The following is a 24,938-nucleotide window of genomic DNA, read 5'->3' as shown; positions in this document are numbered from 1 at the left end:
TGAAGGATGCTTAGCTAGCTGATCCATACAATAAAGAGAATGAAGACCAGTTTTCAGCTATAATTTCTTTGAGTCTATCAGATTAAGAAACATGACAGAGTCCTTTTTATAGAAAAGATAAATTCTGTGTATGCAGCGATATAAAATATGCATTTCTACCCCAAAACACCTGGTCCAAGATCTCTCTTCTTCTTCTGCTGCTGACAGAATTATTTTTTGGAATATTGCCTTTTCCCCTACATTTTTCTGATTTGAAGTTACTGAAAAAAGTGTAAATGTGTAAAGCATAGAAGAATTTTTGAAATTGTCTGCCGGCCTTGTGGTAAGGTCTAAAAAATTTTTTTAAATCATAAATTGTGGTGAGGAAGGGGAGCAGGCCAGGAAAAGAGCAGACTATGGAAAATTCAGTTCTAATCCATAAAGCAAGTGGTAACTAGTATCTGCTTTAGACAATTAGATCAGATCCATTTCCATGGATTTATGAAGATTTCTCAACAGAAAAGCTTTTTTACACAGCAAAAGGAGTGCCTTTTACAAAACAGTAACAAAATTAAAATTGTATGACACAACATCATTTTTATTTGTAATCCAGTTGTTGTTGATCAGGGGGACATTTCTGGAGGTTTTTATTTCCACCCACATTTTTTAATGTATTTTCTATTTGAAGTAAAAATAGTTTTAAAAATTTATATGATGACATCTGTGAACTATAGTGGAACAGTTATTTTCACAAAGGTTCACAGAGGACACATATTTAAAGTACACAACAGCTACAAGGAAACCTGATGGTGACTTGGAGTTCTTGCACTGTTATGGTTGAGATACAATTTGTGCTGGCGTTAAAGGTTGGTCTGTAGGGAAGGTGACAAAATTCTATATCTGAATTGAATCTGAGATATGGTTTACTTGATTTTTTATACGATAAGCTCCATGTTCTTATTACTTACCAACTTACAGTGTACAAATGATGCATATAATTTTTTTGGTAACTGACTGTCAGTACTCTAGGGCAACAAAAGCTTGGTTTGGACTTGATTTTTAAATACTCTAGGAAAAAATCTGGTAGACAAATAAATAAAGGTTCTCATATTCCAGCAGATTTAGCTCCAAACCAAGGACTAAAGTCAGTTATTCTAACTGCTAAGGAATGTAATATTTTTATGAGATATTTAAGGAACAGCACAATTACATGATTCTAAATGAACTTGTGCAGATGTAAAAGACCTGGAAAGACCAAACAGTTGTTGAAGCATTACTTGAAACGGTTAGAGATGAATAGATATTCCTACAAGATGTTTGGGTTTTTTCAGCAGATATTTTTCAGAAACATTACAAGGAATCAAGTGCACAAATGTTTCCAGAGGACTTTTTTAGCATGGTTCTCCCTCATGGAATTATTGTGACTATATTTGCAAAAGACCTTAGAACCTGTTAAGCCTTTTCTTAAAATGGAGAGTTGTCTACTAGAAAAATGTTGGCATATATGCTAGCTTGTATTTCAAGGTGACTTCTCAACACTGGATAGACCCTTACAAAAAAACATAAACAATGTAACTTTCAGTAGAATGACTGTTAGAATATACATCCTTCAGAAGACAATGCCAGGTCATCTGTTATAATCACTGATGGAGAGAGTCTGGTCCAAAGACCAAATGGTCAGACATTGCACTGACTTTAACAGAACATTGTAGAACTTGAGGAATATTAACACTGCATAGAGGGGCAGAATGTCCTCAAGTTGCTGTTGAATACTTATCAGGAGCTGAGGCATGTGACAGATGATCTAACACAGATGTTCATTTCATGGACATAGCTAGGGGTCATAAAATCTACCAATGGTGAAAATGTTTATGTTTCATAACCAACAAGCCAAGCTCCATCAAAATTACTGCTGCTGAACAGAAAATTAAAAAAAAATATATATGAAAATAAGTTACATGACACTATTCTTGATACTATTTGTAAACCCTGCTTCTTCAAGCTAACCCTAAGACCTCTGTGAAGAAATAGAATTCTCAAATTATTTACTGAAGAACCACATAATTTCCAGCAGTGTCTAAGCTTTCCTGGCAATGTGTAGAAAAGTGTTATCATGACTGAAGACATTGCTTTGCCTTCAGTGAAATAATTTTTTCCCTGCAGTTTAGAAAATTGGAACCAGTGAAGATTTAAAAACCTTAATGTAGTACATTCTTGGGTTGGTGCATGCAGAAAATTGATAGTAGGCCATTCAAATCTAGGACCAGCCAAAAGAAACTGAGGAGCATAAAATGAAGTAAACCAAACACACTTCAAATGATAGGAGGCCTTTTGCCAAATCTTTCAGAATACACCTGTATGTTCCTAAACGTTCAATAACCAAGGTCTACAAATGCCAATTTTTATCATTTGTGCCAGAAAGTGTATAATGGACCTGACCTAGCTTTCATGAAATAGTGCTCTTTCTTTTATTGTTGCATTGCTGCAAAACATAAGGAGCAAAATGCCTGATAAATAAATCCTTTAGGCAGAATCTAACAAACAGTGGCCAGACAGCTGACCCTAGAAGGGATTTGAACAGTCAGTGGGGAACCAGTTCATTGACATAATCTCAGAAGTTATGAAATGTCTATTTCTGATAAACCTATACATGCGTATGCATTATTAACAGACAAACTTCACAGATGTGTTTGCAAGTTACAAACCTCAGCAGGGAAAAGACTTACAATTGAGACAAGGGCAAGTGGGATTAAAAAAATGAATATTAAAGCAGTGGGAGAAAAATAAGAATTCTGATATTTGAAATACGCATTGGATGCCATTGGTACATATTGCAACACTAACAGTAAGTTAGCTGTTAAGTAGGTATACATACTGAAATGTGGATGGGGGTAGAGGCACTGTATCAGAAACATTGTCTGGTAGTAGTTGCTTTTAGCCTTTAGAAAAAGTGCTGACACTGAAGTGAAATGAGAAATACAAAAAAGAAGAGATTAGAGATTCAAAAAGTTGCAAGTTTGCAATATGTCTGAAGACTTTCAGAAATTACTGGTTTTTTTAATATTAGTAAGTGGTGAGGCACAGAAAACTTAATATTATTTCATATAAATACAAGTGTATTCATACTGGATGAAGAAGCATTAACTCTGGCTTTGTGCAAGCACAGCACAAGTACAAAGGCAGGTTAAATTTTTGTCATGCTGAATCTGAATAGATCTAAATATAAATAGCACCTTTTAATCATGCTCCTGGGAAGAAGAACAATGCTTCGAAGCTGAAATGTAGTTTATAAATTTTGAACACAAAAAAATTCCTAGGTCACCTCATAAAAAAGTGACAAATATAAAGATTATAGAGGCAGTTTATTGTTTACATGATGAATGATGCGGCTGTCTGTCATGGTTTAAACCCAGCCAGCAACTGAGCACCACGCAGCTGCCCACTCACTCCCCCCCATCCAGTGGGATGGGGGAGAAAATCGGGAAAAAGAAGTAAAACTCGTCAGTTGAGATAAAAACGGTTTAATAGAACAAAAAAGAAGAAACTAATAATTATAATGATAACACTAATAAAATGACATCAGCAATAATGAAAGGATTAGATTGTCCAAATGATGCGCAGGGCAATTGCTCACCACCCGCTGATCGACACCCTGTCAGTCCCCCAGCGGCGATTCCCCACCCCCACTTCCCAGTTCCTATACTGGATGTGACGTCCCATGGTATGGAATACACCGTTGGCCAGTTTGGGTCAGGTGCCCTGGCTGTGTCCTGTGCCAACTTCTTGTGCCCCTCCAGCTCTCTCGCTGGCTGGACATGAGAAGCTGAAAAATCCTTGATTTTAGACTAAACACTACTGAGCAACAACTGCAAACATCAGTGTTATCAACATTCTTCGCACACTGAACTCAAAACAGCACCGTACCAGCTACTAGGAAGACAGTTAACTCTATCCCAGCTGAAACCAGGACACTGTCTTGAGATACCTTTTTCCTAATGCTAAAAGTCTTTTTCTAGGTGGAATCTGACATAAATCTCTCTGGTTTACCACATAGAAGTAACCAATTAAATACTAACTCTCCTCTTCTTTGTAGCTCTGATGTTCACTTTCTGAAAAGTTCCAGATTTCTTCACCAGGTCTTCTGCAGGTCTGCCGATACTTAAGCCCCTAAACAGCACATATATTAAGTCAAAGAATTTCTAATTCATATGTGTTTTAAAATGTACACCACCATGGATTCAGAAATGTTTCTAACTATCCTACCACATGACATATTTTACTGATCTTTCTTTTATACCTGAAGAGGAATGTATGCGAGAATAGTCAGATTTTAGGCCCTGTAGTCCATTTTATCTTATAGTGTTGAAACAATGGAACTATAAAGCTGTTCTTTCTGCCAGACAATATTTTTCATGGACCAAAGTGCCTGATTAGAAATAATAAACAGAACTTTTTCTCCAAATGCAGCTTCTATTTTTGGAAAGTGGCTACTTCTGTTTTCTGTGTCTTTATTGCTATAGTAATATTAATTTTCTACGTTAAGCATGAAGATAAGACTCTTGATAGCTACAGCAGAGTATGAAATTAATCTTTCTTTACACAGAGAAAGTGAGGAGAAAAAAGAAGCTTTTGAATAAAGCAATAACCCCTTTTGGCAAAGATCATAGGATTGACAGTAGTTCTTTTTTCAATGTGTCTGCCAGGTCAGAAGGAATATTCCTCAACCTTTATAAATTGTCTGCAAATCTAGATATCTCCATATCTAGATATCTGACAAGTAAGCAGCAGTATGAAGCTGTAATGCTTAGGTGTGAGGTGTTACAATTGTTAGTACCACTGCTAAAAAAGACTGCATTGGAAGTCTCCCCTCCATAGGGCTGTGTGTGAAATGTCTGTTTGTATTGAATTTCTTTGTGGATTCCTTTACATTAAGACACTGCAATAAACTGGGGAAAAAAAAAAAAAAAAGAAAAAAAAAAAAGAGATTCTTTTCCTTTCTGAATAAATTCTGATTTTTACACATTCCTTTAAAAATAACTGGCTTTGCATGATCTCATTTAATGGTGTGGATTGCTGCCAGCTGCCTTTCACTGTTATTTTATTGTCCATGGGCCTGCTCTGTCCCTCCATACCCCATTCTTTATAGGGGACTTTCAGGAATAAAATTTAACACTTTTAACATTCTAAGTAAATTGTGAAAATAGGTTTTGATTGATATACTAGCTGGTAAACATGGCGTAGAACTTCATGCTCACAGATTATGATAGCTTTGGCAGATATTTTGCCTATATCTTTCCACTGAACTTTGGCTGTTAACCTTTTCTGGGAATGATGATCCTGTAGGATGAGTCCTCACTTAAGCACAAGGGATTTGGCAGAAGATTCCTAAGGGCTTAAGTAGAAGATTCTTCTGACTGAAAGTGTATCTTGCAATTTATTTTCAACTTTGCTAATTGCTTTCAAGTCAGTTGCCTGATGGACAGTGATGTTTTTCTCATGGTCCCATCTTGTTAGTCCTGCCACATTACAATCTTCATGTTTTCTGAGATGTAGAATTTTGGAGTCAGTTTCTGTGCACTGGTTGCTAAACATGCTTCTGCACATACCTTTACCTCAGCGGCTGTCACAAACACTGCAGAATTATGCAGGCATAATGGGAGGATCTGTATATCATCCCTCAGTGCTTTTGTTCCCTTAATCCCTTTTTGTAGCAGAGTTATGAAACTTATGATATCTGAATTAAAAACCTTGAATGAAATAAATCTTCACTGCATCCAAATGCTCTTGCATTTTACCACTGCTTCTGTTACAACAGGCTTTTTGAAATTTCTTAACTTTGTACACCCTTGGTCTAGAACTTGGAAACAGTTCATGTAGGACACAGCAAAGGAATCATGGAGGGATTTCCCCTTCAGCTTGTGTATTAAAACCAATTTTTTATTATTATTATTATTATTATTATTTTTATTAGTGTTTTGTAGTCTTTTAGATTATGTAACATTCCTGGGGCAGTAGCTATCTTACTAATAGCCTGGAGAAGGAGAGTGGGTAGAATGTGCCCAGACATTACTGACCCATAGCTTATTTAAGAGAGAACTTTAATATCTTCTTGATTGTTTTTTTGTAATTGGAAATGGGTATGTGAATTACCAGGTCAGCTGCCATCTTTTGTTTCTGACTCAATTTTCAGCAACTGTCTGTAGAGGAGAAAAATTCCTTTTCAGTGAGGCAATGTGTAATGATGAAAAAGAAGCCTTTCTTTGCACTAAACTGCGTATGTTGTACCAGCATATAAACTGACAACAATTTAAACAAATTCATGGCTTATGACTGAGAGCAGACCTGCTGGAAAATAACAACTCTGTAAAAAAAAATTGATTTGGGGTATCTGATACTCAGCTTTACTTTGAGAAATGTTGTGATGAGTGCCTGCCTTCCATCTGTCTTGTCGTTGTGATGGCACTTGACAGTCTGTTTGCAGAGAAGTGAAATTAAATTTGCAGTGTTGTTTTTGAGAATATATCACAGACATACCTGTGAGTCACTTATTCTCTGCAAATTCTTCTGAAGGACTAAGGTCCTGTTAAAACTGTGGAAGTTCGAAGTCACATATGGGAGGGTATGATCTTTAGTTTACCCTTGTACATGTTGGGCCAAATATGGACTAGATCCAGCCTCCCCAGAAATGAATGATTTAGTTTATAATTTTATTTATTATCAATAAACATGAAAATAACCAACAGATTTAATTTTTGAACTTCAAACATCCTACCATTATTAATAAATATTAATATTAATATTATTTTTAAAATTGTTGTTGTTATATAATCTTGCTTTTTTTCTGTACCTAATAATGTGTTGCTTTTACAGTGCTTATCTTGTAGATTTTGCCAGACTGTTGATGAAGTGGCACCAACAAAGTTAGTAGTCTAGAACGACTAATACTAGGAACCAAAAAAATCACTAACACAAATGCCCCGAAGTACAGATGTTTCATTGCAACAATAACAAGTGCAGGAAGGTAAAACCGCATGTTTTCATAAAAATCAAACTTGTTAAAATGAAAGAGAGGTTGAGATTTCTAAAAAAAAAATACAGAAAATCACAAATGTATAGATTTGACAATATTTATTTTGAGATAAGAAGCTTGCTATTTTAATGATTGCTTTACTGCCTTACTATTAACTATCCTATACAAAAACAATTATTTTCTCTACTTGATTAAAAATACTGTCAGAAGATTAATTCTTGACAGAGAAATCTAAGCATGGATATGCATGATTCTTTCCAGAAATTGTTCAACCCATACCAGGTTTATCTGTGCCAGACATATTGTGTGCTCTAATATCTTAGCCACCAGTATTTGAGCAGCTCCATATAGCAGAAAGAATGTCTCCCATACAGGATGAAAGCATTTCAGCTCCAGTAGGTTTGTTGGTACATTTTAAAGTGACATAGAAGAGTTAGAAGTTCTTTAATTGCATTTTTATTCCAGTGTTATGTTTATAACAAAAAAATATCAGGCTAGAGATAAAAACCATTAATAAGTATGTGTATTAGCATTTTTGTCTGTAAGGTGAAATGCAAGCATTTTGTTCTGGTTTTTTTTTGTCAAAAAGCCAAATTATGTAGAAGTCAAGAACAAGATTAAAGATTTGTTCAACTAGTAACAGCACAACTTCTTAACTCCACTATATGTTTCATTTACAGGCTAGCTAGAAGCTCATCAAAGTTTATGTGGCTCCACTGTCCCGTCAGAGTGTCTGCTTTTCTCATAATCTTTGTGTGACAAAGGCCTTTATAAGAATCTGCTTTTGTGTAATATCATGCTTATATAAAGCTACATGGTATAAATTTGCAAGCGTTATTCATTTTGTGAGGCAACATGACCTAGATCCTTTGCTAATAATATGGTATAATTCCTTTGTCAACATAGCTTTGCTGTTTGCAGTAACTGAGGACCTGTAACCTAGTGATTACAGAACATTTCAATTCAGTCATTAGATGAGAAAAAATCCCAACATATTTACCCATCTCTGCTCTTATTTAACAGTTACGAAGGGAAACCTCTATCTGAATCAGAAGGTTAGGTAGCAATTATGGAGCACTGTACCTACCACAGTTACAGTCTCAGTCAAACTTCCTTAACTTCTTTCTTAGGAGACCGCCCTTTTGGGGATATTCTTGGTTTTATAACTTCCCATTTCAAGGTTCTGTTTTTGTAAAAGTGATGCTTTAAGTTGTAGCTATTTTTCATCAAACACGCAATTTATTATGTTGTGATTTGTAATAATGTTGTACTGCCTCAATATAGGACAGTATTTCTATTAGTGAGATAGATGTAGTTAGGAATATAGCAATCTAGCATAGTAGCAGTCAAAGAATTTTCATGGTTATTTGTTTATTTTACATACATACTGATGACTGTGTGTATGTGTGTATGTATATGCAAACATATACTATGTGACATAGTGAAAGAGAGCTTACAGAACAAGGAAACCTGCAGATATTTATTGGGTTTTCCTTTCAGCTGGAGTAATGTGAATGAAACTAAGGGGGGTTAAATTTCATGTATCAAAACCAGAGAAGAGGAACTGAGGCATAAGCTGACGGTAGCTTCAACATATGTGATTTGGCATATATGTAGTATTAACATATGTGGTGCATGATCTGACAAATGTAGATGGTGAGGAGTCTGTATCTTTCTATTCAATAAAAAGCAGCGCAACATAAACACAGAAATTATATAACACTAGTGATAAAGAAGGCAGAGGTGTTTCCACAAGCTGATGACCACCTACTAGCTACTGACAGAAAGGTGGCTTGCAAACTGGTCAGAAGTTTGTAACTGTTACAGTAGATATTTTATGAAAGCAGTGTCGATGTTCACATTTTACAGAATGATTTTTTTCCTAGTTATAGAAGCAAACGTGTCTTAAAGCCATAAAGGAAATCTGTCTTAGGATTCAGCCTGCTGCCTTTCAGTTCAGAACTCTCTTCCATTAAGTTAAATGGAATTAGAGTCAAGCTTTTAATAATGTGTACTGTGGGAAACCTAGGAAGAATGGTCAATAATGTCATCAAGAATTTTCAGTTCCAAATGCTAGTGATCTCTCAGGAGCAACTGAGGCAGCAGATTCCTTTTATATGAGAATCTGTGATTGACACAACAGAGTACAACAGAATGAGGCACATAAATATTTCCTAGTGATGTTTGATTACAGCAGTAGAATGATACTACACATTCAAGGAGTGTGATAGGTAGGCTTTTAGCAGGTTGAAATGTCTCTTATTTTATTGCATCTAATAACTATCATAACATGTATTTCATGCAAAAATACGGTCAACAGAAAAAAAGAACTCAAACAAAATTAGTGTCTGTGTACTTCTCTCTATCAGAGAGGTGCTGTATAAGTTCTGCTTTCCTTTGGACTGCTATTAAAAAAAAAAAATCAGTCTCAATTATTAGCCTAGAAAGCTAGGCCATACACACCATAAGTAGTCATGTCTTTGTTATTCAAATGCATTTAGTCCATTCTTTTACTCTTTTTTTTTTTTTTTTTTTAAATTTGCAAAACATAGTTATAACTAATACAGCCAGCTACATCAAATGGAAAGTTTTCATCAAGATAGAACATTCATCAGAATTGCAATGAGGCCTACAAGGGAGAAGGGCAAAGAATTGGGAGGTGATTAAGAGAAGACATATAAGACAATGTCCCCTCTGAAGCCCACATGGTGCCTCTTTGCACTATCATTTATGCATCGGTATATATTTATTATTATGTATCATTTTTCAGATATTCATAGATGAATAACTTGCTAATTTCTGTGGAAAATAAGAAACATTTCTTTTGAGAACTTCTTGACTATATTCTTTACTACATTGATCATTGTGGAGATCAGTTATTTTGGAAAATCTGTTGTGATTTCACATACAGTTCTGCACATAGATGTCATACAAAGTATGTGTGTGTATGTTTTCTCCATTGCAGTGAAAATGTATGTAATATACTAGCAACAGAAAGAAGTTCTTAGATATATGACACATGTTTGTAAAAATTTAAGACAAATTAAGAGGAAAATGTAACTCACCTCTCATTCAAAAAAAACCCAGTGCAACCCAACGCAAAACAAAATAAAACGCTAAGCTGAGGAGGAAAGTTTTAGGGGAAGATCAAGGAAAGAAATGTGAAAAATTGCTAAAAAAAATGATTGCATTTCTGGAATTTGGCAGCCATGTTGCCACATAGTCATTTGACTGCAAGTTCAATGCTCACTCAAGCAGAAGAGTTCAGAGCTTAAAATTATTCTATATTTTGAGTCCTCAAAACCTAAAGCTGAGTTTTCAGTTTGGCATGTGTGACTTAAGGCATAAATATTAAGGTTTACACCTTAAACTGGAATATCTGTCTAGTTTTGTCAGAAAATAGGAGTTAAGAGAGCAAGTGAAAGTTGCAGACTCCCCTTGCAGTTTGTGTTCTTAGGACTGGATCAGAAAGGATGGTATAAGATACTGTTTTACTCACAGAAACCTCAGAAAAAGCTTCACTTTGAAGTCTGACAGTAAGCTAATTTTCTTTGCATGATAAAATTTTCACAAGGTTTAGTTGACTTCCTTTAAAGAAAATCCCTTACTAGGAGTTTAGAACTAAGTGGGATACTGTGTCTCGAGATTCCAGAATGTTGGTGTTAAAGAGCTAACATCAACTGTATCAACCTTAACAGGCTTTGTTTTCTTGGCAACTGAACTACTTAGTAAGTTTAATTCAGTGTACTTGTTACTTGACTGATTTAGTAACTGGAGTTATATTTTGGCTTTAATCTGAAAATTGGATCATTCAGTTTGTAGTTTTTACATAGTTTACAATAGTGAGAATTTTCCTTTCAACTGAGAGCATAGGTCAGGATGCTGTATGTGTTTACAGACAAGCAACTACCTGTTTACATCTAAGTTAAATTTCACATCTCTCTAAAAGCTCAAAAGAGGAATTCTGATATGTATTCCCTTTTTGTTCTAACCAATGGTGTCAAAAAATGATGCACAGATAATTTTCCACTTAATCTACCAATGGATTATCAGGGAAAAGAAGTCTTTTGGCTATTCTAGGACATTGCTTGTATTTACTTAGGTGCAAATACTTGCTAACTTCAGAAAATGCAGTTGGATGTTGGCTGATGATAGGTAGCACACTGTGTCTTCTGTACCTCCTAAAATCCCCTCCAGCTGTGATTATGCCACATATTTTCTCGTGCTCTTTTGAAGTTTCCAATGTAGCTACAGTGATTAAATATTATTTCTTGAGATTGTAAGATGTTCTTATTGTTTTTTTTTTATTGAGAGATGTGAGAAACACAAATTGTTTCTTTGAAAAAACAGCTCTTTGAAAAACATGAATGAGTTAGTCTCCTTCTGTGCATTGCTTTGTTGTCCTACTTGTAAAGACTGTGAAAAGGATGTCTCTGAGCACTAGGTGGCTTTCTCTCAACATTGCCCTTAAGGCTTATGCACACTGGTGGGGTGCTGGTTCCAAAAATAACAGAATTGAATTTACATAAGCTTTTGTTCTGCCAGTTAGGTCAGTCATGAATAAGTCCTTTCTTGCTGCATTAGTTCATATCTTGGGTTTCAAGCCTTTCCTTCAATTAAATTCTGCTGCTTTGAAAACTTAACGACTTACTTTATTTGTGTAGCTTTGAGACCTCTCAAGAACCCCTTCAAGGCAGTCATTTTGCAAAGTAAACAGAGAGCAAATGGGCTTTACAAAAGCAGTCTTCTCTCCTTATCCTTCTTCTGGATTGTAACTGAATCTGCTGAAATCCAAGCTGATTTAATCATATACTTAGTCATATTTTATACCCCATACCTAGGAAATTTTGTTTAACTGCTCTGCAAGACCACAGGTCTTGAGCCCAAACTTTTACATATCAAGTTGTATTTTTAACTACCATTTTTCAAGTAATTTCTAAGCATTCATAAGTGTAGGCTGCTTTCTAAAAAAAGTCTCTTTTCAAAGCATAAAACATAAATGTAACACTTTGAAATATCTGCTGATATAAAGTTTTACAGAACATAGATGAGTGCTAAAACTCAAGTTATAGACAAAGAATAACAGCAGAGTTCTTTGTTGACTGTTTTATCACAGTGCAGTCCAATGCTAAAATATTACATACAGAGTTGTCAGAGTGTTTCAGATCTATTCCTTTTTCTTTCATCAGTTTTCTTCTAATAAGGCTGGCTAGAAAACAAGGGTTCTGTTTTTTTATGTACACTTGGAAGCTTTGAAAATTTCTGTTCTGCAATGAGATGACTGAGATATTTATTTTCCTTGAAATAGTCTCCTCCAGAGAGAAGACTGATAATAACAAAAAGTTCTTACAAGCGTTTTCTGGGATATGGAGTATTCACAACTTGTCTCTCTCTTGAACATGACTTATAACTTGAGTATTCCTCAATGTCACGGTTTAACCCCAGTTAGTAACTAAGCACCATGCAGCTGCTCACTCACTTCCCCGCAACCCAGTGGGGTGGGGGAGAGAATCGGGGAAAAAAAGTAAAACTCATGGGTTGAGATAAGAACAGTTTACTAGAAAAGAAAGGAATAACACAATAAAGATAATAACAGTAATAAAATGACAATAATAATAATAAAAGAATTGGAATATACAAACCAATTGATGCACAATGCAATTGCCCACCACCCGCTGACCGACACCCAGTTAGTTCCCGAGCAGTGATCTCCCTACCCTGGCCCAACTCCACCCAGTCTATATAATGGGCATGACATCACATGGTATGGAATACCCCTTTGACCAGTTTGGGTCAGCTGTCCTGGCTGTGTCGCCTCCCAACATCTTATGCCCCTCCAGCCTTCTTGCTCGCTGGGCATGAGAAGCTGAAAAAATCCCTTGACTTAGTATAAACACTACTTGGCAACAACTGAAAACATTAGTGTGTTATCAATATTCTTCTCATACTAAATCCAAAACATAACACTATACCAGCTACTAGGAAAAAAACCAACAAACCTCTATCCCAGCCGAAACCAGGACACTCAACATCAATTTGTAATTTTTCAGGCCAAGTCTATTCCTTGGCTTTGTCCAACCAGTCCATCTCGGCCATGAGAATTTCCTATAGAATTTTTTTCAGCAGAAAAAAATTTAAAATTAAACTTTATTTTAAAAATAGAAAGAAATCATCTCTTGCTCTTAATCACTAGTGGTTTTTGCATAGGTGATATATTTTGTAGAAAAATTTTCCTTTAACAGTGCTTTTATTATTAAGGATTTCAAGACCTGTGTGTATTTAATAAATAAGTAAATAAGGCCCACTTCCTAATACTGCCATTTATTTAAAAAAAAAAAAAAAAAAAAAAGAAAAAGAATACAACCTGTATTTCATTCAGAATTCCAGAATAGTTTGAGATTAAAGAAATATGCATACATTCTTTAGTTAGTTTTTAGTTAGTGTAAATAAGAGTGAGATTGTACTGTAATAATTTTATCTTATGTCTTAAGTCTCAGAGAAATATGTTTCATAAATATTTCAAAGTGTCAAACTAAACACTTTAGGTTAGGTTGCAATTTATTAGTCTTTATTGCAACTTAAGCAAAAAATGCTTTGCATTCCTTCAAAGCTTCCTTTTCACCTGAACAGCTTTAGTCTGTGGCTTTTTTTTTTTTTTTTTTAATTTTCCATTTTATGAAGTCCTTTCTTTAAGGCTGAAATGTTTTTTAACTTAAAAGAATTTATCTTAAAAATATTTGTTTAGAATTCTGTATTTGCTCTTTTACCAAATTGTCCTTTGACTTGAATAGTAATAATAAAAATTGGATACTTCCATATCTGCTTGCTAGGGGGTCCCAAATATTCCTTTCAAAATGAATATATAATGTTCTTCATTTTTATTTTGTAGTCTTGCTACACTCAAGGTCACTTCAACTTTTTCTTTTGTCCATTTTTATCGTACAGGTACATCATCAGAGTTTTTACTAGAATGGTGTCACGGTTTAACCTGGCAGGCAGCTAAACACCACACAGCCACCTGCCAATTCCCCCCCAACAGTGGGATGGGGAGGAGAACCGGAAAAAAAAGTAACACTCATGGTTTGAGATAAAGATGGTTTAACAGGTAAAGCAAAAGCCGTGAAAGCAAGCGAAGCGAAACAAGAAATTAATTCACCATTTCCCATCGGGAGGCAGGTGTTCAGCCATCTCCAGGAAAGCAGGGCTCCATCATGTGTTACCGTTACTTGGGAAGACAAATGCCATACCTCCAAACATCCCCTCCTTCCTTCTTCTTCCCCCAGCTTTATATTGCTAAGCATGACATCATATGGTGTGGAATATCCCTTTGATCAGCTGTCCCAGCTGTGCCCCCTCCAAACTTCTTGTGCCCCCAAGCCTACTTGCTGGTGGGCTGGGGTGAGAGGCTGAAAAGGCCCTGACTCTGTGTGAGCACTGCTCAGCAGTAAGAAAACCATTCCTGCAGTAAGAAAACCATTCCTGTATTAATACTGTTTTCAGCAAAAATCCAAAACATAGCCCCATACTAGATACTATGAAGAAAATTAACTCTATCGCAGCCAAAACCAGGACATGGAAATAATAGAAGCGGTTACATATTTTTTTATAAATACAGGATAATCTAACTTTAAAATTTGTGCCTAACATTCATTCCACCCTAAGAGTTTTGAATCAAGGATGAATTAAAAGCTTACAGTCATGGCTGTCTTTGAGATGTTTATATAGCACTGGACTAATATTACATTAGTGTTATGAGATTTATGCCTTCAAAATGGCAAAATGGATAAATCTTGTCTTTAACCTTTTAGCACTGAATAACAACAGAACTCATAAATTTCCTGATACAAAATGGGCTATACACCAAAGTGGAGAAAAAAGAGTTTTGAGAGTCCACTACTATGTAGGACATCTAATTTTCCTATCTCTCTCTTTCTTTTCTTCTTTCTTTCTTCTCAGATGGAGTGAAAAATTGCTGCTACTATGTAGATTGAGATTAAAGACCTATTTCCAGCAGTACTCAATTCTAGGTGTGTTCTCTGATGTTAGGTTGCAGGATTACCTCTTTCTTTGTAACTGTGTACACCTATAGAGTGGGCATAGGTGTGTTTTCACATAATTAGACGAGTCCTTCACCTCCTTTTACACTAATTCTATTTTAGAGATGGGCAAGAGGATCTCATAAAACCAGCAATGAGCACAGTACTCCATCCCTGGAGATGTTTATCTGGACTTGAGCTCTCCACACAGAGAAGCAGACATTACTATTGCAGACTTGCAGTTATCTTCCAGAAATTCATCTGATTAATCTGATTCACAGCAAGACAGTAGGACACAGGTGTCTGGTCACCCGTTTTCCAGAGTAAGCTTGGAAATTAACTTTTCCGATATACAATTCTCCATGCAAGAACGTTAGTGTGTTAAAAGCATTTTTAAAGCATATTGGCAGACCAGGTTTTGAAAAAGCCTCATAATTTAAGAAATGCTGGAGATTAATTCTTAAAAAAAATGAATGCACTAGCCAGTGCCTCACCACTTTAAACCAAATGCTTTGTCTAGTAGTTCTGGAGGCCCTGTTTCTGTGTCTTTTCTGTTACTGTTGTCAGTTTGTGTGCCTCCTAGTACGCAACTCAAAGACTGCTTGGGGATCAATGGAGAAGTAAGATCTTGGAGGCCAAGTCATCAACAGGGAATCCAGCCCTTGTGGCCATGGTTTTCATTTCTCAACTCTGCAGAATCAGAGTCCTCTTCTGCGGTTGCATTTTTTTCTTTTTTTCTTTTCCCTTGGCATACTGTACCATTTTATGTAGCATCTGTGTCTACCTTGGAAACATGCTGTATGAAACCTTCTTTCTAAGGGAATGCTCATTGTTCCATGAAATATGTTGTCTCTTAAGTCTTCCTTGATAATGATATGGTATTTTGAAAGTGATATAATAAAGTATTTTGCTTAGCAACATTCCTGTTGCTAATAAGCACTGAAAATTTTATCTTCTTGTAAAGGAGATAGTTCTGCTTAAATTCTTCCTCTTTCTTTTTATGTCAAACTTCAGAAACTTCCTCCTGTGAAAATTTGTGCAAGGATCTCAGAGTAAGATGGTTTCCTTCTTGCTCCTCTATCTCACTTTCTAGACTGCTTTGGTATTTTTAGGTACTGTATTTGATAAATATATAAGCTCCAACCCTAGACATTCCTGGAGGGAGCCAGGACTCAGATACTGAAGAATGTTTCTTCAGTAACTATAATTATGAATATAGATGTGATTAAATTTTTTCTTAACATTTCTCAGACACTATTAACACTTTACTGGCCTTGCTTCTTTTGTTACTATTAACATTTGAAAAGCTTTATTTGATTAAACTTTGGTATTAGGAAATCAAGAGGTCTTACCCTCCAAAGCATATTCATACACAACTTGCGACATTATTCTATAAGCCAGTGTTTTCAAATCACAAAGGTCAGGCTATTATTCACATTGGTTTTGAAAGGTTTTGTTATCGTTTAACCATAAAGCTTTCCAAATGGGAAATGTAACTAATGTGAAAAATATTCTGAATAAGTATTTTGAATTGATATTTGCATAGACATATTTGCACAATTAATATAAGGGTCTTATTTTTGAGAGAACAATATAAGGGTTATCCAGTTAATGTTTTTGGAAAATGTCAATTCTATGCATACTTCATTCATCTGCACATGACATTATCTCTGAAATTTACAAGAGTAAAAAATGAACCAGTATAGTAGGAGCTATAATTTCCCAAGATTTTAATGTAGACCGTTGTCCAGTCACATTGATACTTTTATGGACTATTTCTTCACTATGGAAACTTGTATCCTAACCGTCTTAAACATGAGACTAAATAATTATACTTATTAGTTCCTGTGATGGGTTGACCCTGGCTGGATGCCAGGTGCCCACCAAAGCTGCTCTATCACTCCCCCATCCTCAGCTGGACAGGGGAGAGAAAAATATAACAAAAAGCTTGCGGGTTGAGATAAGGACAGGAGAGATCATTCACTAATTACCGTCACGGGCAAAACAGACTCAGCTTGGGGAAAATTAACTCAATTTATTACAAATCAACCAGAGTAAGGTAATGAGAAATAAAACCAAATCTCAGAACACCTTCCCTCCATCCCTCCCTTCTTCCTGGGCACAACTTCACTCCTGGATTTCTTCACCAAGCCCCCCCAGCGTCACAAGGGGGACAGGGATGGGGTTTACGGTCATCACACGTTATTTTCTGCCGCCTCTAATCCTCAGGGGGAGGGCTCATCACATTCTTCCCCTGCTCCAGCATGGGGGCCCACCCATGGGAGAGAGTCCTCCATGAACTTCTCCAACATGGGCCCTTCCCATGGGCTGCAGTTCTTCACAAACTTCTCCAGCATGGGTCCCTTCCCACAGTGTGCAGTCCTTCAGGAGCACACTCCTCCAGTGCGGGTCCCCCACAGGGTCACAAGTCCTGCCAGTAAAACCTGCTCCGTGGGCTCCTCTCTCCACAGATCTGCAGGTCCTGCCAGGAACCTGCTCCAGCGCGGGGTTCCCACGGCGTCACAGCCTCCTTTGGGAACCCACCTGCTTCGGCGTGGGTCCTCCCCGGGCTGCAGGTGGAGATCTGCTCCACCGTGGACCTCCCTGGGCTGCAGGGGGACAGACTGCCTCACCAGGGTCTTCACCACGGGCTTCAGGGGAATCTCTGCTCCGCCGCCTGGGGCACCTCCTCCCCCTCCTTCTTCACTGACCTTGGTGTCTGCAGGGCTGTTTCTCTTACATGTTCTCACTCCTTGCTCCGGCGGCTGTTTCTCCGCGTCCCAACTTTTTTTCCTTCTTAAAAATGTTATCACAGAGGCGTTACCACTATCGCTGATTGGCTTGGCCTTGGCCAGCAGTGGGTCCTTCTTAGAGCCAGCTGGTATGGGCTCTTTCGAACACAGGGGAAGCTTCCAGCAGCTTCTTACAGAAGCCACGCCTGTAACCCCCCCCCAGCTACCAAAACCTTGCCAGACAAAACCAATACAGTTCCTTAAATCTTCTTCCTTTTTCTTTTATGTGAATTTATGCTAATTTGTGTCCTGAAAGCCATTTCTCTATTACTTAAACTGAGTTCTCCTCTTCCAGCTAAGGAAGAAGGTTCAGCCATCCAGGCTTTTGTGGCTACCTGAATTTTGTAGTTGGCTGTAATTTTTGATTTTGTAATTTTTGTAATTTTTGGGGGGGCTAGGGAGGGGTCAGACCAGCTTGGATGGGACCTTTTCTCTTAACTTTTCAATTAAAAGCTGTTTCTCCAGAACCGCTCGGTGCCCACGTGGGAGGGAGAGGGAGCACAGGGGGCACCAAGAAACAGCACCCAAGAGGTGCAAAAGCCCCACTGAGCCCCAAATCCGAGCCAGCAAGCCCCAAGGGGAACGGAGACACCCCCAGGGCCCAGTCACCACCAGCGGGGCAGGCAACGGTGGGGCGGGACGCGGACGACTCCCCTCTCCCCTTCCCCAGGGGGAGCAGCCCTTTGGTGGGGAAGCCAGGACAGACAGGTCCCTGCAGGACTCACGGACACGGCCCCACACAGAAAGCAGCACAGAGCCCCTGCAACAACGACAGACCTCGGGGGCCGGGGGGGACACAGGCACACACAACAGCAAGGCCTGCAAGGCCTTCGTCTTGAACACCACCAGCGTCCCCTCCAGCGGGGACAGGGCTCGGTGCACAGCCCTTCAAAGCCTCAAGACCATCACGGCCTTCCTCGGGTCCCACCACACTCAGCCCCAGAGAGCCCAGCTTTGCCTCACTGACACAGCAAAATAACCCCAAATCACCCCAAGAATGGCGAGGGAGGGAGCTGCAGGCCAGGCAGGGACCCTCCTCCGCTTGTCTGGCTGCACCTTGGGCAGCTGCAAGACCAGCAAGGGGGGAGAAAAAATCAGAAGGAAAATAAAAATAAAAATCACTGCACCAGCCAGAAAGTGCCTGGAAACTTCATCCCTCTTCATTGCCCATTTCCCATGCGAGCTCCACAACGTGGGAGCAACGCAGCCAATAGAACCTTCGAGAAGCAGAGTCACAGCCTGCTGCAGCTGGCCCTGCTCGAGCAGCCGAGGTGGGCTGGATGACCTCTAGAGGTCCCTTTCAGCATCCATTCTGTGCTGCTGTGACTGTCTCCATCATGGTTTAACCCCAGCCAGCAACTAAGCACCACCCAGCCGCTCACTCACTGCCCCCCCCCCTCCCTCCCCCATCCAGTGGGATGGGGGAGAAAATCCAGAAAAAGAAGTAAAACTCGTGGGTTGAGGTAAGAATGGTTTAATAGAACAGAAAAGGAGAAACTACTAATGATAATTATAACACTAATAAAATGACAACAGCAATAATAAAAGGATCGGAATGTACAAATGATGCGCAGTGCAACTGCTCACCACTCGCTGATCTGGTTGACTGTAACAGAGGAGCCTCCAGGCAGCTCCTGCTCGGTACCAGCGATTACGCCACCTGCGCGGCCCTGCCGTTACCTAAAGTGCAGCAAGAAGTCCGCGCGCGAACATCCTTTATGCATAGAGATGTTTTCTTCTAAGAAAAGTTGTATAACACCGTGAATGACCAAAAGGAGGAACTTCTCCACAGGCAGGATCTGTACAGTGTGCCAAGGGAAAATCCATCTGGGGTCTGCCCAATGCTGCATGAATGCAGGGTCCCCAGCATCTGAAGGGACCTAAGATTTACTTGCTACCAGGATGCCTCTTCTTCCTGGCTACGTCGCCTCCCAAGATCTTGCCCACCCCCAGCCTACTGGGGAGGGGAGAATGTTAGAGAGACAGCCTTGATGCTGTGCCAGCACTGCTCAGCCATGGCCAAAACACTGCTGTGTTATCAACAGCTTTCTAGCTACCAGTACAGAGCACAGCACTACGAGGGCTGCTGTGGGGTAAAGGAAGTACAGAGCACAGCACTACGAGGGCTGCTGTGGGGTAAAGGAACTCCAACTCAGCCAGATCCAATACAGAAGGAAAGCGGAGAAACAACAGAGGGAGCAGCCCAGGGACACAGAGCCCCAGGTCTCATCTGGCCGCTCCTGTGACCATATGGTGTATCCAAAATCAAATACCTGAAGTGCTCCCTTAGATGCAGTTTACAGCCAGGGGACAAGAAGGTGGCAGTTCTGCATTTTGCAGCTCCCAGGCTGATGGCAGAGCCAAAGCAAAAAAAACAAACCCAAAACCAAACCAACCAAGAGAGGTAAAACTGGAGCGCAGGGAGCAAATGCTTTTCTTTCACCTTAGGCCAACTGCTCGGACGCTCTCTATGCTGCCCTGCCACAGAGGGCATCCCTCTCGTACCAGTAAGAGACATAAGAGTGAATTAAAGCCAGGACCCCAAAACAGACCAAAAACCCGGTCGTGATCAAGAAAGAAAGTGGAGAATGCATCAAATATAACAAAAAATTATTTTGGACATTCCCAGTTAACATTTGAAAAAAAGAGAAAAAAAAAGAGGAGGAATTGGGTATTAAATGAAGAGCACTGAATGATAAAGCCATAGCAGTCCCTCTACCACTACAAACCCACACCCCTACACGCACGTACGCACACAGACTTAACACCACCAAACTCCCCGTGACTGTGACGTTCACCTCAGCTTGCTGGTCTAGAGATACTGAATGCCTGAAGCACACCAAGGATAACTGAAAACATCTGCATGGCTTTAATGGGAATCCTCCAACTGAAACAAAAATGCCTTCACTTTGCACTGAATTCCCCCGCTTTCACGTAACCAAACACTGACCTGCCCTAAACCCTGCAACAGAGAGCGCTGAACTTGCCTGGTCCTCCCAGCCCTATATACCTCCTGTGCCTCCACCAATCTTTTTCTTACACAAAAGAGTTTCATTGCTTGCTCTGCGAGAAGTTTTTCCCATGCCACTGCTTTTTTCCCTGCTGCTACAGAGACAAAATACCAGGGAGCCGGCATGCTGCACACTGTAAAAGAGTCCGTACCTGAACTCCTCTGAGCGACGATACACCCATGTAGAGAAAGACGCCATAAAGCACAGGCATTGGTATAAACTGGGGCAGGGGGGAAGCAAAAAAAAAGAAAGAATGCAATCGTTTCTTTTTCTGTATTGCATTTTCAGTATTACCACCCTCTTCCACAGGCACTGCCTAAAATTGCTTGAAGCTTTCCAGCTTCCATTCAGGCTTAGAGATGGGTCAGATTTTAACCATTTTTTTGCCATTTTGTGCGCACGAGTGAGCTAAGGCTCTGCTTTAGGCTGAACTTGGGAGTTACCTCTCCTCAGAATAATCCTATTTTCCAGAAAGGTTGGAGGAAAATAGGCGATTTCACCCGTGCTACCCTATGCCGCATTCTCTGGCGGTAGAAGAAACACTTCTGCCTATTCTTGGGGCAACAGGCAAAGGCCACAGGCCTCCTTTTAGCCTAGAGACGAGATTACTTTGTGGGAGGAACGTGCAAGGAAGCCCACGGGGATGACCTCAGTGTGTTTAGCTCCTGGGAACGGCTGCTCCCGGGCATTTGGGGAGCAAATTGCAGCCACTAAAGGGCTGCCTGTTTGAAAGACAGCAGATGTGCTGGTCTGAATATGCTCAACTGTAACCCATAAACATGGGCGGGCCTGAAAGACACCCAAAAATTCAAGCAGTTGCATTGCTTGCTCGCCTCGAGCACACCAAACGGGGGCCTGAAGGGCTGCAAAGCCTAACTGAGGCTGGTTCCCACTGTGGGTCAAGCCCCAAGGGTTGGGATCACCTCCTCCTCCTCCGCTCCACAACTAACTACTCAGGCCTGCAGAGAGGGGACTGTTTTTCTGTAACCTCCAACAAGCTCGTGGTTGTTGGGTGGTTTGCATTTTCCTCTCACCTTTAACACAGAAGTGAAGAAGACGGAGCAGCCCATGAGCACAAAGATCAGCAAGCCAGTGACTCTCTGCTCTCGTATCCCCAGAAACTTGGGTTGTTCTCCTGGAGCTGAGCAGTCAGACTCTACTTTGAGGCTATTCACGTGGGTGATGGACAGGACGGTCGCAGCCACAAACCAGGGCAGCCCCATCACAGAGCACACCCCGAGCATCACGGCCACCACAAAAAGGTCCAGGTGGTACCCGCATCCTTTCTGCAGGCAGGAAAACAAGAAACAGAGCATCCCATAGCACAAGAGCAAGGATAACGTCGCAAGTCAGACTCAAACCCTGCTCGAGCACAAGTCAACTTCTTCAGAATTCAAAACAAGAAATGGAAATAAGGAAGGGTGTATGCAGGCTTTGCACAAGCACGTGGCATGAAAATCTGGCAGGAGTTCAGAAACAATGGATATGCAGAGCTTGTGCGATAAATACTTCTCCAAAAAACAACAACCCACAACCCAAAACCACCAAACCATTTTTTCCACTCACAAAGAAAACTGTACCACTTGGATGGAAGGTGTGACTCTGAGTTATCCCTGGCAGCACATCAAAACAATTCATTCCCCACACCTGCTGCTGCTGCCATTTTAAAACGAAAACACGTTCCTATATTGCTCCAAGATTAATTTGCTCCTCCAAAAGGTTGCTCATCTGAACTGCCCTGTCACTTGCTCCCTGCATCATCGTTAATCCAGGAGAGCATCCTGCCATGCAGCTTGACCTTGTCCCAAACCAATGCCTTGAGAAAGCATCGGGAATAAGAGCCTCTCCCCAGACCTGCAGCCCAGAAGGGGCTGGAGTCATCTCTCGCAGGCCCTTACCTTCAGCTTGTGCTCCTTCCTGTTCACAATAATGGCACTGATCTGCTGGTCCATGAATATCAAGATGGTGCAGAGCAGAGCTGGGACGAGCGCAGCCAACACCGTCCACCAAGGGTTGGGTCCTATGGGGTTGATGAACCACCCGCGGTCGTCTCTGGTAGGCTGCAACAAAGCCCACACATCAGCATTGTCTCCCAGCCCAGGCACTCCACTGGCTTTCATTTTCCCCTCCCTCCTTGTGTCAGAGCACCTCCCAGCCCTGGCTTCATGTCCCCCTCTCCCGGGGGCTTCAGCAGTGCCAGTCTCCTCTTTGCAAGCAGCTCTAGATACTTCCCCTGTAGGTATCTAGTTTTGGGGCCATCTTCTCGTTTCCAGGAGGAAGCAAGGCACTTGGAGGTGGAAGAGGAGATGGTCACACCACCAGCATCTCCTCCAGACTCAGCCCTGCCCTGCCCCGGCATCACCTTGTGGCACCCCCATGTGCCAAAACACCCCATTACCTTGAACGCATGGGGGACCTGGAGCTTTGGCGATGGGATCCCAACCACAAAGTCAAGGAGCACCATGATGACGATGGTGAGGAAAACAGCAAAGTCGCTCACTGTGGACCGCACCTGGGGCGAGAAACCAGAGGTGAGAGGGGCATGGCAAACAGGGCCGTGACGTGAGATGCAAGAGTTGCAGACATCCACAACATTAAGGCTGCTTAACCAAATCCCATCACCCCTCTGAGCACATGCAGCCTGATCCCTTGCTTAGATACTGCTGCTGTGTTTGTCCCTGTGAGATCTGGTGTCAGACAATAAAAAAAAGCTTAACTAGGCCGACAAGTGTTGGTTTAAGTCAAAACCTAAAAATAATATTAAAAATAAGAAAAGAGATGTCTGCCACTACAGCTACACTCACAGTTACAATGGCAACAAGGCACTGAGGCATCCTTTAGTCCTCAAAAGGAAGTTCCTCACTTGAATCTACTTTCTGCTCGAGCACATAATGCGCAGAAGGTAGGGGAAAAAAATAACAAAAAAAAATAACATTACAGTTTGCAGGAGTCATGGAAGAGCAGGTTCCAGATATTTTGCTTTTCCTCCTCCCCTTCTTCCCCCTGCTCCCTCCCATCACCTTAGAGCACGCTGCCCTAACAGATTCACAGAAACTGAAGTGAACGAATATCTTAACCCTGAATTAACATAGAAGCAATACTATGGAGAGTGGAGGTGTGCTTTTAAATTTAACAAGTTCTACATTTAAGAAGCCTCCTCCTTGCCAGCACAACACATGCAGTATTGACCTGTTTCAAAAATAAACATATTCCCCTTTTTCGGAATATTGACCCAATTCAGTTACAAAGGAACTGTAATTCAGCCCCAACAAACGCCTGCTTTATAAACGGGAAACTTTTTCTAGGAATACCTTTCAGTATTTTCAAAATTGAAAAAGAAAGAGAAATTAACCAATAATTTTCTGTATCAGTTACAATCAGCACATTTTCTTCAATAATATTTGCAATGCTACTACTGTACTCTGAAGATTTGTTTCAACTTAACTAACAGGAGCATTTTTAAACAGGCAGTATATTGGTCTCATTTCCTCGGGAACGGCAGGGGCTTTCTTCTGTCTCAGGAAGAAGATGACAACAACAGAACTCATCAGCTGTCACCAAGCTTGGCCACAAAGTAATGGCATCATTAAAAGAACGTCCCCTGGCTTCCACAGCTTCCCAACTATTAACTACATCTTTTGTAAGCCAGCTTCTCAAAAGTTGTTCACTGCCAGGTATCGGCCAACAATAAAATGCACAGGGAGAGAAAGTCTCAAAGGAAAGCTGAACCCATTCAGAAGTAAACAAATGTCGCACAAGTGTCACTTGGAAATAAGGAAATAGGGTGGAGTGTAAGGAATTACGGCATGCAAGTGTTCTCTGGTATATGGTCTGGCAGGCAGCCATTCTCATATCCTCCACATTCAGGGGCCCCAGCCAGAACTCGGTCAGAGATGAGAACTCTCCTTCCTCTTCAGAAAGGCCCTCTCCTCGCTTAATATGGAACAAGTTAATGAAAGGAGTTACACAGCGCGCCACAGCAGAAGGACAGATACCACCCACCCAAGACTCACGCTGTGGTCATGAAGTCTTCATGAATCACCAGGGACACAAAAGTACGATTCAGGAAGGGACGCTGAAGAGGGTGGAA

At 40.2% G+C, this 24,938-nt stretch overlaps 1 protein-coding gene across 1 annotated transcript in view; it reads right to left on the bottom strand.

Moving 5' to 3' along the window:
- The window catches only part of LOC126037170 (electroneutral sodium bicarbonate exchanger 1-like), a gene marked incomplete at its 3' end in the record, with an annotated part of 104,760 nt that extends 81,065 nt beyond the window's left edge, over positions 1-23,695 (bottom strand). Inside the window, exons 1-4 of the mRNA XM_049797443.1 lie at positions 23,653-23,695; positions 23,247-23,360; positions 22,747-22,908; positions 21,883-22,134 (exon numbers count right to left, since the gene is read on the bottom strand). Coding sequence (XP_049653400.1) covers positions 21,883-22,134; positions 22,747-22,908; positions 23,247-23,360; positions 23,653-23,682 — 558 coding nt within the window. The remainder of the gene's footprint in view (positions 1-21,882; positions 22,135-22,746; positions 22,909-23,246; positions 23,361-23,652) is intronic.
- Between the last annotated feature and the right edge of the window lie 1,243 nt (positions 23,696-24,938).

Source organism: Accipiter gentilis, unplaced genomic scaffold (assembly GCF_929443795.1).
Source record: "Accipiter gentilis unplaced genomic scaffold, bAccGen1.1, whole genome shotgun sequence".
NCBI classification, from domain to species: Eukaryota; Metazoa; Chordata; class Aves; order Accipitriformes; family Accipitridae; genus Astur; species Astur gentilis.
This window is presented reverse-complemented; position numbering and strand designations above follow the sequence as displayed.